Genomic DNA, 12,828 nt, shown 5'->3' with positions numbered 1-12,828 from the left:
CCTGTCCTGTCGCTGCGCCTCTGCATTCCAGCATAACAAAAACTACAACGCGGTGCTCTTCGAATTATCACTCGGTGCTTGTATCGAGGGATGCCAAAGTCACATGATCAAATGACACTCACTGGAACAGCAGCTTTGCAATGCTGCAGTGCTTGTTCAACCAAAGGAATCCAGTGGGCGCTGCCCTGGTAAGTTTAAAAATTAATGTTACCCCGCTGAGATATGAAGAGTACCGCTCAATAAGACGTTATAGATGTGCTCAACCCTTTCCGACTTGCTACTGTCGAGCTGTCAGAAGAAGAGAGAGTGTCAGGGTCAAAAGTGACACCATTCATGGAGATGCTGAGGCACGGCTTACGCTCAATAATGCCAAAACTGGCAAAGGAGAAGGCTGTTCGCCCTGTCAATATCCTAACTCCGAGCATTCCTACTCTACTGGATCCCAGGTTCAAGAACGCTGGTTTCTGCAACTCCACGGATGCCCAAGCAGCAGTGAAAAGGCTTGCAGCAGAATGTGCGGCAGTTATAAGGAGATCAAGGGACGCGGCTGTATATTCTTCTACATCCAAGACATCTGCGGAACTGCCGGCAGAAACTCAACCTGTTGCTTCGTCAACTCAGTGATATATGCTTTATGTAACATGATGTATTATAGGAAAGCACTGACAGTTCAGCGCTAGTTAATGTTGAATATTTTGCAGAGAATTTGTGGGGCTATTAGACAGCCACGTGGAGGACACCTGCAGGTCAGAAACGCCACAGCTGATGCAACTGTTGAGGTTCAGTGCCACCTCAATGACCGAGTTACCCACTTCGGTACTGGGCATCACCAAAAGCATCTACCCTTCTCCTTGCAATGTAGCGCTGCAGTCTCGATGCAGTCCAGCATCGTCAGTCCTATGTGAACATATTTTTCTTTTCAAAGGCTGGGGAGCTTGTTTGTAAGAAAAGGAACAGACTGAACCCCAAGACTGTGGGGGAACAAATACGCTACTTGGGCACACGGGTCGAGCTGGTCAGGCAGCACGGGAACCGGCAGAACAGGAACATCAATTATTGCTGTCAGGGTTAGCGCCATACGAGCAGGCGTGGCCCCTTTAAGAGCCCACAGGATCCACAGGATAGCATCCCATACTGCCCTGGCCCACATATTAGCCAGGCGTGCCTCCCTAAAGCTGTAAGCTGCTAGGGGCGGCAGCACTGTGGCACCAATACGAGCTTTGGGCACTTGTATGACTGAGGCGGTGGTGATATCCAGGTTAAGCCCTGTGACCCCCAGGAAGGTCGTCCGGGCTTCCGCCGGTCTCTTCTCCTTTTTCCCCTGATCTCGGGATCCCCTCAGGCAGTTCAGTCAGCGGGTCCTAAGACAAACCGCAGTCGGCAGTTACCTGCCGCAGATCAAGATGAACTTCCTCTGCCGGGAAGACGTCTTTTGTTGGGGAAATCCTCGTCAGGAGATCCCCGGTACGAGCAGCGAGCGCACTCACTGCGAGGTCTTCCCGAATCTCGGGTTGCTGGATCCAGTGACCAGCCTCAGCTATCAGAACGCTGTATTCAGCTACGGAGAGCTGAAGCGTCTTCTTCCGGAGAGCTGTCATAGTGGCACGTTCCGTGCGCGAGCGGGGAAGCAACTCCGGGAGCCAGAAATACAAACGGGTTTATGACGGGGAACCGAGGGAAAGACAGGACTGACGGTACGAACATCAAAGACAGATCTAGGGGCGACAGGCTAGAACACGGACTAAATACACAGAACTATGGGACGGGACGGAAACGCAGAACAGCTGAGAACAATCAGGAATCCACAGGAGGTTTATGAGGGGGCGTGGCACACAGGAGGATTGTATGAGCAGATCATCACACACGCAACACACACACTCCATAATGACAACATGAACAAAGTTTCTCATTTGTTCCTCATGGTCTGAGAGTCCTTCCGGTGCCTTTTGGCAAACTCCAGGCGTGCTGCCATGTGCCTTTTGCTAAGGAGCGGCTTCCGTCTGGCCACTTTACCATACAGGCCTGATTGCTGCAGAGAAGGTTGTCCTTCTGGTAGGTTCTCCTCTCTCCACAGAGGACCTCTAGTGCTCTGACAGAGTGACCATCGGTTCTTGGTCACCTCCCTGACTAAGGCCCTTCTCCCCTGATCGCTCATTTTAGATGGCTGGCCTGATCTAGGAAGAGTCCTGGTGATTTCGAACTTCTTCCACTTATGGATGATGGAGGCCACTTTGCTCATTGGGACCTTCAAAGCAGCAGAAATTTTTTCTGTAACCTTCCCCAGATTTGTGCCTCGAGACAATCCTGTCTCAGAGGTCTACAGACAATTCCTTTAACTTCATGCTTGGTTTCTGCTCTGACATGCACTGTCAACTGTGGGACATAAGAACATAAGAACTATACAAACGAGAGGAGGCCATTCGGCCCATCAAGCTCGCTTGGGGAGAACTAAACTAATAGCTCAGAGTCATTAAAATCTTATCTAGCTCTGATTTAAAGGAACCCAAGGATTCAGCTTGCACTACATTATCAGGAAGGCTATTCCATACTCTGACTACACGCTGTGTAAAGAAGTGCTTCCTTAAATCCAGCTTGAAATGTTCTCCCGCTAATTTCCACCTATGGCCACGAGTTCGTGTATTTAAACTAATGCTGAAGTAACTATTTGGTTGAACAGCATCCAAACCTGTTAGAATCTTATATACCTGGATCATGTCCCCCCTCAGTCTCCTTTGCTTGAGACTGAACAGATTTAGCTCAAGTAAAACGTTCCTCATATGACATTCCTCTAAGACCAGGAATCATTTTTGTGGCCCTACGCTGCACCTTTTCTAAGGCCACAATGTCCTTTTTAAGATATGGTGACCAAACCTGCACACAATATTCTAGGTGAGGTCTCACCAAGGAATTGTATGATCTTAGCATTACCTCCCTTGACTTAAACTCCACACACCTGGAGATATACCCCAACATCCTATTGGCCTTTTTTATTGCTTCCCCACACTGGCGAGAATGGGACATGGAAGCATCAACATACACACCAAGGTCTTTCTCATGATCAGGACCTTATATAGACAGGTGTGTGCCTTTCCAAATCATGTCCAATCGACTGAATTTACCACAGGTGGACTGCAAGTGATCTCACGGATGATCAATGGAAACAGGATGCACCTGAGCTTAATTTTGAGCTTCATGGCAAAAGCTGTGAATACTTATGTACATGTGATTTCTCAGTTTTTTTATTTTTAATAAATCTACAAAAATCTCAAGTAAACTTTTTTCACGTTGTCGTTATGGGGTGTTGTGTGTAGAATTTTGAGGAGAAAGATGAATTTAATCCATTTTAGAATAAGGCTGTAATATAACAAAATGTGGAAAAGGTGATGCGCTGTGAATACTTTCCGGATGCACTGTATATCCCTAATTACATGTATATGTAATCATGACTGAAAGTCGGTGAAATGGCCGAACCTGCACAACCAGAATCTTTAATTTTCATATGAACTCAAATGACCCGGACATCGGAAAATCTGGTTCAATGAGAAAAACTGGTCACTGAGCCAGCTGACAGACACAATGCACAATCTCGAACCTCATTGTTTGGTGCCTCTGTGAGTCTTTTAAGTGTGTCCGCGTGAATGAAGAGTTTTTTGGACTTTTAAAAGAACATGGAGACAAAGAGGACATTGTGGAGTGTCGATGCCGAGCCTTTTCACTGTGAAATTACTCCAGCCGTAATGTAGGTCACAGACCCGCAGTGCAGCCCGTGTCTTGAAATATTAAAAATGATACGTTTCCACAATTTTCTCTCGTTACTCTTTAGAAAGCAAAAAAAATGTTGTGGCGCCACTTATTTTTGGAACCGGTTGTGGTGCGTGTGAAATTAGTGTATCTCCTTGGATGGCCGGGGGGGGGTTCACGGGGGCCGGTATCCCAGCCCGGTGCAGCCTCTCAATCCGGCGTTCAGCTCCAATCATGAGTCATGCATATTAATGTCTTTCTGCAATAGCAACTCGAATGACACAGCAGGTGTGCAGTGGAATAGTACAATAGGGAAAATGACACGCCCGAAATCTAGTACCGTCGTGCCTCTATAATGAACAAAACGGAACTGAAATATCTGGAAGCATCTGTTGTAAAGAATTTTGTGTCCTATTTTTCTACTTTTTGTATTCTAATTGCCATGATTGTCAGCACAATGGCTTCTTGATATGGATATGCGCTCTGTAGAAGTAAAAAAACTACAGCACAGCATAAACCACATACATACGCTCTGCCTAAATGTCAACGAGTTGCTGAGATAATTTAGATCTACCGAGGCAGTGAAATCTTTATAGGAATTCTTTTTAAAGTATTAACTTCTAACATATGTTACGTACCATCTGATTCTTTTCTGTTTATTGTCAGATTCACTACAATGACGTTCGAGCGTTTTTACGTCACAAAACAATACCAGCCAATCAAATCGCACATCGACCGCGTGAAGGCTGGGCTACCTACTGTTCATCACAGGCCGGTACTGGGCGTCAAATCGGAGAGCGCCTGATAAAGGCAGGGGCTCGGTTGAGGGTTTTCATTGGACAAGTCGACCGGCGGATCGGGTGTTCCGCGGTTATATCCGCACACAAAAGCATGCTGGACCTCCACGATCCGACAGACATAAGCCGAGGTGATGCGGAAGGACGGATTTTGTGGGTGTTCTTGCTAAAATAAGAACGAATATGACGAAGTAAAGAATTACTCCTCAGCGAAAGCCACATAGAGGAACCGCCCCCGGCAGTCCCTGATGAGCAGACCTGGAAACACCGGCAGATACATCGGCAATACCGCTGCCTTCTGACACGAGATCATGGATTTCATCCTGAGCGGGGTCGCGGCTTGCGGAGCCTGCGTTTTCACCAACCCGCTGGAGGTGGTGAAGACGCGGATGCAGCTCCAAGGGGAGCTGAAAAGCCGGGGATCGTACCAGGTCTACTACCGCAACGTGTTTCACGCTTTCTACACCATCGGCAAGGTGGACGGGATTGCGGGACTCCAGAAAGGACTCGTCCCGGGACTCGTGTATCAGTTCGTCATGAACGGTGTAAGACTCGGCTCTTACGCGATGATGGAGGCGTCGGGCTACATCCATACGAACGGCAGGGTCAGCACGACCAAAAGCACCGTAGCCGGTGCTGTTGCTGGCGTGGTGGGTGCCGTGATGGGCAGCCCCATATATTTGGTGAGTACGGAGCGTTTATAGCGTAGTGCTGACTGCACGAGAGCCGGGTCATCGCATTCTCCACCTGAAGTATGATGTCAGACTTGTTTTTGGGGATGATGCAATTGTTGATGCAGTAGCCATAGATACCGAAGTTAGACCGAAGAGCATAAATCATCAACTCTGTTAACCAATGCCATCCACTAGGGATTACACTTTAAAGATGCCTATAATTGGCATTTTAGTCATACCTACTTTTGTTCTTATTGTTCTTGGCAGGTAAAAACTCATCTTCAAAGTCAATCTACCTCTTCCATCGCAGTGGGACACCAGTACAAACATCGGGTGAGTTTTTGCATGTAATTTTTCCACAAATGATGTGCTGTGATTGAGTCCTGTCCTGTTATTAGCCATGTCGTTCCAGGCTCACCTTATCCATCACAGCACACTAAAACCTCTCTTTCAGGGGATGATCCACGCCCTGGTGGCCATTCGCAAGGAACACGGCATTCTGGGACTGTGGAGGGGCTCTAGCGCAGCAGTGCCCAGGGTGAGCGTGGGGTCAGCCGCTCAGCTTTCCACCTTCTCCGCCTCCAAGGAGTTTGTTTCTGATCTGCAGGTGAGTGCCGCCCCCAGTGAAGCACATCACTGTACCCAGTACATCATGGGTTCGAATAAAAATGACAAATTTCTCACTGTAAGTCACTAAAACAGAAGATTTAACTAATTACATTTTTGACTATCTTGATGCCCTAACTAAACAAATCTAGCCCCCATTAATCAAATTGTCACCCTATATGAACTTTATGAGAACTTAACCTCTACGTTTAGGCTGCTTGTTGCTATAGAGACAGAACTAGTCCAGGCTCCATGAGACCGTGGGACCCGGGATTCTGCATACGAGGTCCCACATGGATGCCCCAGTGAGCCGTGTGTCTAATTGAGGAACCCCCCCCCCCACCCCTTAGGTGTTTGCCAGGGACAGCTGGCTAGAGGCTCTGAGTGCAGGCATGGTCAGTAGTGTGGTGGTGGTCTTGGCCATGACCCCCTTCGACGTGGTCAGCACCCGTCTCTACAACCAGCCCGTGGACCATATCGGCAAGGTGACCCTTTACCTTTTGAACTCATTTCCTGTTACACGTCTAATACTTCCTGCTATCCATGACTGAAATATTCCTCTTCCATGCTATGTTTATGCTATGATTATGTTGCATAAGTAAAGAAAGCAAACGCACAGGGGGCGTCGTTGCGGGCAGCTGCTTCCTCGGAGGTACATGGAGCTGGTGCTTGGACCTCCGGACGTCGACACATGATCTGGTGACTGATGCCATGGTGTCGTTCCACAGGGGCTGCTCTATAGAGGATTCGTTGACTGTTTCTCCTTGACACTGAAGAAAGAGGGTCTGATTGGCCTGTACAAGGGGCTAGGAGCCTCCTACTTTCGGCTGGGGCCGCACACAATTCTGTCCCTCCTCTTCTGGGACGAGCTGAGGAAGCTGTACTACCATCACAGCTAGCGGCCGCCTACCAGGGAACTCGGCTCACCTTTAAACTGCTCGTTTTCGGGAACGAGTCTGGAGTTTCCCATTCTTGGCAAAGAACCGGGTCAAAGTTTATGGAGCTGAGACCACGCCAGTAATGTCCAGAAAACCCCCCCCCTACGTAACTGACGCAGGTCGTCTGTCCTGAACCCAAGGCAATGAGACACCCCTGGACCCGCCCACTCCGATGCTTCCATCCAATGGCTGTGTGGAAATTCTCTACATACGTTCAAGTCAGTCCCTGTTGGGCTTTATGCACTGTCACCCTCATGTTACGTTCTCATGTTTTAGACGTTTTTAATCTGGGGCTGGTGTCGAGTTAATAACAAATGGTTTCTACAGTCTGCGCACAGCGGTTACGTTTTATCACATTGCCACAGTTTTTAAATGCTTTTAACATTCATGACATCATCCAGCCTGTCCATAATGTGCAGATAGTTTAGGAACAAACTCACCCAGAGTTTATTAAAAATAATAGCAACCATCCTGAATTAGGGTTTAAAAAAAAACACATTTTTTAATCAAGTTTTCTATGGTAATGTGAGGTCACTCATTGCCTTCCATATAAGGAAATTTTGTTTGTTTATGCAATTGAGAAATTAATTTGTGTTTAAGATAAATCATTACTAATCATTACTTTGATTTATTAAAATAGGCACATACTGTGATCGTCTTCAACTGGATTGTAATAACTTATTAAAAAAAATTTAGTTTTCACAACAAAGGTGTCTTGTCTTAACTCCTCATTCATGTCCCTAAAATTATCGCTCGCGGACCAAGGACACGCCTGCTCGACAGTCAGCGCTGGGGCTAGAAATCGGAAGGTGATCATAGCTACACTGGAAAACTCCCCTTTTAAGCAACTCAGTCTCTACAACATTAGTCTCTGTGTTTTTAGAGCCTAACACTGTTTAAATGGAGCTTTATATGACACTAAAGAGATGCCTTTGTTAGAATAATAATGATAGATACCTGTGGGGAGATTGTCTTTGTAGAGTAAGTTGTCCGCGAAGGGCAGCCACCCGTAGCGGCGCCCAGGGAGCTGGGGGTTAAGGGCCTTGCTCAAGGACCCGCAGGCTGAGGCTGGGTTTGAACCTGCGACCTTCTGATTACAGGCACCCAGGCTTAGCACACAGACCCACACGCTGCTCCCCAAGTTCCCCAAACGCACAAGGCACCTCACGTGACGCGCTAGTCTGATTACATCACAGCCTGTGAAGAGAGGCCGGAATGGCTGACGTCAGGCTAACAAACCCTCGTGGTTTGACAGGGAACTGAAGGTACATTTGGGAGAGTCATATGAAAAACATTTTGTATTAATCACAAAAAGCGGGTTTATTTACGAGGTAACAGGCATACCGGCCTATTTTAATGGGGCAGAAGCAAACATGTTCAGGTACTGTCAACACAGTACTGCAAAAATACACAGAGAACGCTTGGGGTGAACAGCTCACTCGCTGCTATAAAAAATTAGCATTAAAAGACAGTGAAGGTGGCAATGTCCATCTGACAGGAAAATAAATCACCAGGAATGGCAGGAATAAGACGTAAGGGATGTAACAAAAATCTGTGAGGTCTGCAGAAAAAACAGCTCCAAACGTTTCACTAAACAGCACACAAGATGTCACCTGCCCGCTGACATTTGTCCTTCCTCGCCACACTTCGCGACTTCCAAGGCATTGTACACATTAACACAACCTGAACAGCAGGGGGAGCTACAGTATTTTCAAACCAGCAGTGGGCGGGATTTCTCTGCACTGTCAATCATGAAGGGCTTAACCCCATTGGTCACTGCACTGATTCTGGCTCACAGCAGTCCCAGCTACTGTGGGCTTCCTAAGCAAATTCTAAATGTGTTGTTTTTCTGAGGAGTATTTCATAACTGGGTAAACACTGAAGCCTAAATACTCAGTCATTAGGACGACTGCTTCCCCCAACACATTCATCTTGAATACTGCCCACCAAGGATACAGATAATCCACAAACCTCCTGCTCCCCCTGGAGTCCAAGAGAAGTATCGCAGGTTAAGCCAAGGTTGTATCCTGTCCTTGCTGACCTGTCACACAACACTACACTAGTGGACAACTTCACACTTTCACTCAAGTTTGAAGCTGAACTTAAAGGTCTCTGATTAGCGGGTACAACAGCAATTCCCTTCCTGGGATTTTGAGCATCAAGCTTTGAGTTCCGGTTTTGGTTCCTAAAAGGCAACAGCGCCGGGTCGCTGTTGGTTTAAGACGTGGTGAAGTCCAGGGGCTAACAGCGCGGTGAGGCTGACTGGGGCAAAGACGGTGGTGATGGGCTGCACTCAGAAGTTCCTGGACGATCTCTTACCCAAACACCCCCGCATCCAGGATCTTCAAGGACCGGAGCAGCTGCTGAAAGTCCTGCATGGTCCAGGGGGCCACTGCTCCAGGGGCCGCCACTCCTGCGCTGCTGCTTAAGGTACTGGGGGAGGGGGGGAGCAGACGGGGCATGTGTGGGCGGGGGGTATCATCATATCAGTTCCCCAGCAACTAATTACACTCAACACATTTGGGTCAGATTCAATGTTGTTCTCATTTACGCTGCTGTAAATATTTACTGAATAGAATCAGATCAAGAGCCCTACTCTACACTGCCACCTGCTGTTCTGTGAGAAAGACTGCGGGGCTTTATGTAGGAGAGCGAACTCAGTTAATCCATTATCACAATGTAATCCAACAGGGTCCTATCCAAAGGGTGAATGACCCTGACCGGTCCAGATGGGCCAGTCAAACACAGGCTGGGCTCACCTGATGATAATGGGGTCATTGAAGGTCACCAAGATGTCGGTGGCGAACTGTGGGAGCCTGAAGAGGCCCAGGTGGATGTTCACTGTGTTTCGGGCCTGGGGAAGAGAAGATAAGTGATTAGCAGTGGTGACAAGGAGGAGACAGATCTAATGCTGAACACATGACTAGGCAGCATGATTGGTCCCTGGAGTGTCCCTTCCCTGTCATTCACTGATTTAAACATGTCATTGGCTAATGATAAGGTTGACCCTTCTGTATCAGTTATGGCCCCTCTTATGCTCTGTGCATAAAGCAGATGGACACCCCACTACCCCCGAACCAGCCGGGATGCATGCAGTCCCACTGACCTCCTCATTGAACTTGGAGACCTGCTGAGTCCCCGTCAGCAGCCAGGCAGAGCTGCACTCCGTCATCGCCAGAAGATCTTTGGGGATGAGCTCCACGGCCCTCACTTCAGAGGCACCATGGGCCGCCGCTTCATTACTGCCCGCCACATCCTCAAAGTGATACCTGAGGTTAAATTCTAGGTTATCCCCAGCCACGCCCACCGACACACAGCCACGCCCACCGGCACACAGCCACGCCCACCGATACACCAGCCACACCTATTAGCACCCCAGCTACCCAGTGCCATTACGACTGGAGCACGACTTCAGAGGTGTATGTCCTGTACCTGGCCGCATCGCTATCCGCTACGTGGCCCTGATACTCCAGCAGCTCTACGATGAAACTCTGGTCCGTGCTGCTGTGTGCAAACACCTCCTGGTTGTCTGGGATCTCCCTCAGCTCACTGTCCGAAAACCAAAAGCCCATCCGCAACAAACACGGGTCAGGCATACGAAAAAAAACGGACAAACCCAAAACAGAATATAAACAAACTTATATCACTTTCACCAGTGATGTCTTCTCTCAGTGCATCGTTTTAACTTTATATAATTATTTTGGCGTAGCAAAGGCGAGGGACATGACTCTCACTGACAGAAAAGAGCGTACCTGATGTCGCGGGCACTCTGCGGCATGGTGGCGGACAGCGCGCCCCCGAAAAGCATGCGCGCCCCCATCCCGTTCATCCCGGGGGTAAGTTAAGGTAACGCGACCTGTGAATGCTGACAGGAAATCATTCTGATGATTATAGTGTTTAGTCTTCATTAAAAACCACTAAAACACGTGTCTTCCGTAAAGTCACACCATTAAGTTTATTCTCAGTTTCAGTTCCACGTGTAGACTAAAGACCAGAAGTAAAACCAATGCGCTATACCTAATGAACACAAAACAAGCATTTGTCTTAGTGCGAAACACGTGCATCATACACGGGTTACAGACTGACTGTCAAGATAAGAAAAGTGGCGATTAAACGGATTTTCCTTTTTAATACTAGTGAGTAATAAAGGGAAAGCTTAAGATACAGACCTGTATTAATAAAAAGAGCCCAACTAGTCAGCCACTGAACCCTTGACATACGAACCTCTTGCGCCGCGCTTCTTCCCTATATTTACTCGCGATGTGAATGTGGCGACTGCGTAGCGCACACCGCCACCTATCGTGCAGGAGGGGAACAACGCCGCGCAACTATACAAGTTACTACCCATAAAATTCAATTCTGCCAAGTTTGGTCATCTGGCTAGCGTGAGATTTTCAATTCTAGACAAGTCTGCACAAGCGTGCACATGCATTTACATATATGTATGAGTTTTATTACCTTGTAAACAGTCTATAGGATTTGCAAACTAACGTAACGCTTTTGGTATGGCTAACTTATAATGGAACTTGTAAAATTTCTTGCGTGAGAGTCTGAAAACGTGAGTGTCACGCCAGATGCGTGGAAGATGGTGACCGTGTTGAAGAATGCCGCAGCGATTCACAGGACTCCTTCATATAATACAGGTTGCTAAAGCAGTAACGCTAAAATTGGCCACTGTTTAGAAATGCCAGGATTTCGGGTAAGATAGCATTAGCACACACAAGTGGGGTCGATCTGTCGGTTTTTTGTCCCTGGCCCAGAGATAACAGGAGTTTGGGGGGCAGGGGCGCACCTACTCACTTTTTGAGGGGTATGCAACAACAATTTTGGTGCCCCCCCCCCAAAAAAAAAAAAGATATAAAAAACATGCCCATTTTACAGTTTACTTACTGAAATTTATTTAAACAGATTTCACATTTTTCACCATAAAAAAAAGGAAAAAAGTAAACAACCAGCTTAATGACTCTGCATACATATTGCACCTGAATCACACGTCTATCTGATGCAGTCTTACCAGTAATCATAACAAATCAGTTAGCTGAGTTTGTATTATGGTCAGAACAGAATACAGTCGTATCACTTCCATACGACTTTCTGTCAGCTATGTGTTAGCCAGCTATCCATGAACGCTGATTACACGATCAGCTGCTAGTCCGAGCGACGTTAACGACACGTTTCATTCACGATGCACGCACCACACTTTAATCAATTTGACAAACGGCTTCTTAATCCTTGCCTATAGTCTGTGTGCATCAGCAAAAAATCGCTATGCAATTTCAGCTTGTCTAACTCAAGTAAGCTATATCCAGCAGCAGCACTATATAGCCCAGTTTTCTGTGAAGTTCATAGCCTAATCCCTGGGCACAAGCTAGCACACAAGTGACATTTGTTTCCATCACAGTTCATACCTGTTGCTGTCTTTCACCCGCATCAACATTTTTGGCGCATCCCTCCGCATACCTTCCCCTTTTCTTTTTTTCTCTTTCTGCCTTGAGCACCTGATAACTTTTTTGCTCTCTCCATCCTGCCGCAAATAGACGCCCCACCACGTCAATGAGCGACAGGCTGCTACGTTTCTTAAATATATTTAGTAATATTTAGTAATGAGTTAAAAGAGTTAAAAGAGTTTTAAAACATAGATTTCAATGATTTTTTGTCCCGCTCTTGTTTTGGTGGAGGGGCGCCCATATGCACCGCATATACTGCATACCCAATTTTTTGCGCCACTGCTGGAGGGCTAGAGGACACAAGGAATGGGGCGGGACGTTGGTGGGAGCTGCGGAGGCGCCGCATCCATCAGTACCATCCCGTTTATCCCGCAGGCTTCCGGAAAGTTCACTCTAACAGATCCTGAGCAATAATAATGCCATATATGTACTTTAATACGTCATCAGCTGGGATTCCCTCTGTTTAACAAACCCTTTAGAAGACAAAGTATGATTTTATGCACCATACTGTATAAATGATATAGAAATGGGTTGCCACACTTATGTCAAGGGCCTTGAGGTGACTGTGATGTGAAAGGCGCTATATAAAAATAGATTGAAGAGAGAGAAAGTGAGAACTCATTCA

The 12,828-nt window shown here is 47.2% G+C and overlaps 2 protein-coding genes across 3 annotated transcripts; one reads left to right on the top strand and one right to left on the bottom strand.

Annotated features, from left to right (window-relative positions):
- Positions 1-4,332: 4,332 nt before the first annotated feature.
- On the top strand, positions 4,333-7,465 carry slc25a35 (solute carrier family 25 member 35). The gene is made up of 5 exons (XM_049001475.1): positions 4,333-5,221; positions 5,480-5,545; positions 5,667-5,819; positions 6,169-6,303; positions 6,547-7,465. The coding sequence occupies exons 1-5, from the start codon at positions 4,850-4,852 to the stop codon at positions 6,715-6,717; spliced, it is 897 nt and encodes a 298-aa protein (XP_048857432.1). The 5' UTR covers positions 4,333-4,849; the 3' UTR covers positions 6,718-7,465.
- Positions 7,466-8,075: 610 nt separating this feature from the next.
- On the bottom strand, positions 8,076-11,039 carry rangrf (RAN guanine nucleotide release factor). Of its 2 annotated transcripts, none has more exons than XM_049001476.1 (6): positions 10,981-11,039; positions 10,509-10,621; positions 10,189-10,305; positions 9,863-10,025; positions 9,516-9,610; positions 8,076-9,189 (listed from the first exon to the last, which is right to left on the bottom strand). In XM_049001476.1, exons 2-6 carry the CDS (start codon positions 10,583-10,585, stop codon positions 9,072-9,074), a joined length of 570 nt encoding a protein of 189 aa, XP_048857433.1. In that variant the 5' UTR covers positions 10,586-10,621; positions 10,981-11,039; the 3' UTR covers positions 8,076-9,071. The 2 variants fall into 2 exon arrangements, with proteins under 2 accessions (XP_048857433.1, XP_048857435.1); XM_049001478.1 differs by having other exon boundaries at positions 10,926-11,026.
- Between the last annotated feature and the right edge of the window lie 1,789 nt (positions 11,040-12,828).

This window comes from Brienomyrus brachyistius, unplaced genomic scaffold (genome assembly GCF_023856365.1).
Source record: "Brienomyrus brachyistius isolate T26 unplaced genomic scaffold, BBRACH_0.4 scaffold58, whole genome shotgun sequence".
Taxonomy (NCBI): domain Eukaryota; kingdom Metazoa; phylum Chordata; class Actinopteri; order Osteoglossiformes; family Mormyridae; genus Brienomyrus; species Brienomyrus brachyistius.
Note: the sequence above shows the minus strand (reverse complement) of the source record. Positions and strands in the feature narration are given on the sequence as shown.

What these genes read in the sequence shown, in the direction of transcription:
- rangrf (XM_049001476.1), bottom strand. Translation starts at nt 10,585, where the DNA reads ATGAACGGGATGGGGGCGCGCATGCTTTTCGGGGGCGCGCTGTCCGCC. An exon ending in CAGAGTGCCCGCGACATCAG is followed by an intron (nt 10,306 to 10,508) that starts GTACGCTCTTTT and finishes GTTTTCGGACAG; the next exon opens with TGAGCTGAGGGAGATCCCAG. An exon ending in GCGGATAGCGATGCGGCCAG is followed by an intron (nt 10,026 to 10,188) that starts GTACAGGACATA and finishes ATTTAACCTCAG; the next exon opens with GTATCACTTTGAGGATGTGG.
- slc25a35 (XM_049001475.1), top strand. Translation starts at nt 4,850, where the DNA reads ATGGATTTCATCCTGAGCGGGGTCGCGGCTTGCGGAGCCTGCGTTTTC. An exon ending in GACACCAGTACAAACATCGG is followed by an intron (nt 5,546 to 5,666) that starts GTGAGTTTTTGC and finishes CCTCTCTTTCAG; the next exon opens with GGGATGATCCACGCCCTGGT. An exon ending in AGTTTGTTTCTGATCTGCAG is followed by an intron (nt 5,820 to 6,168) that starts GTGAGTGCCGCC and finishes CCCACCCCTTAG; the next exon opens with GTGTTTGCCAGGGACAGCTG.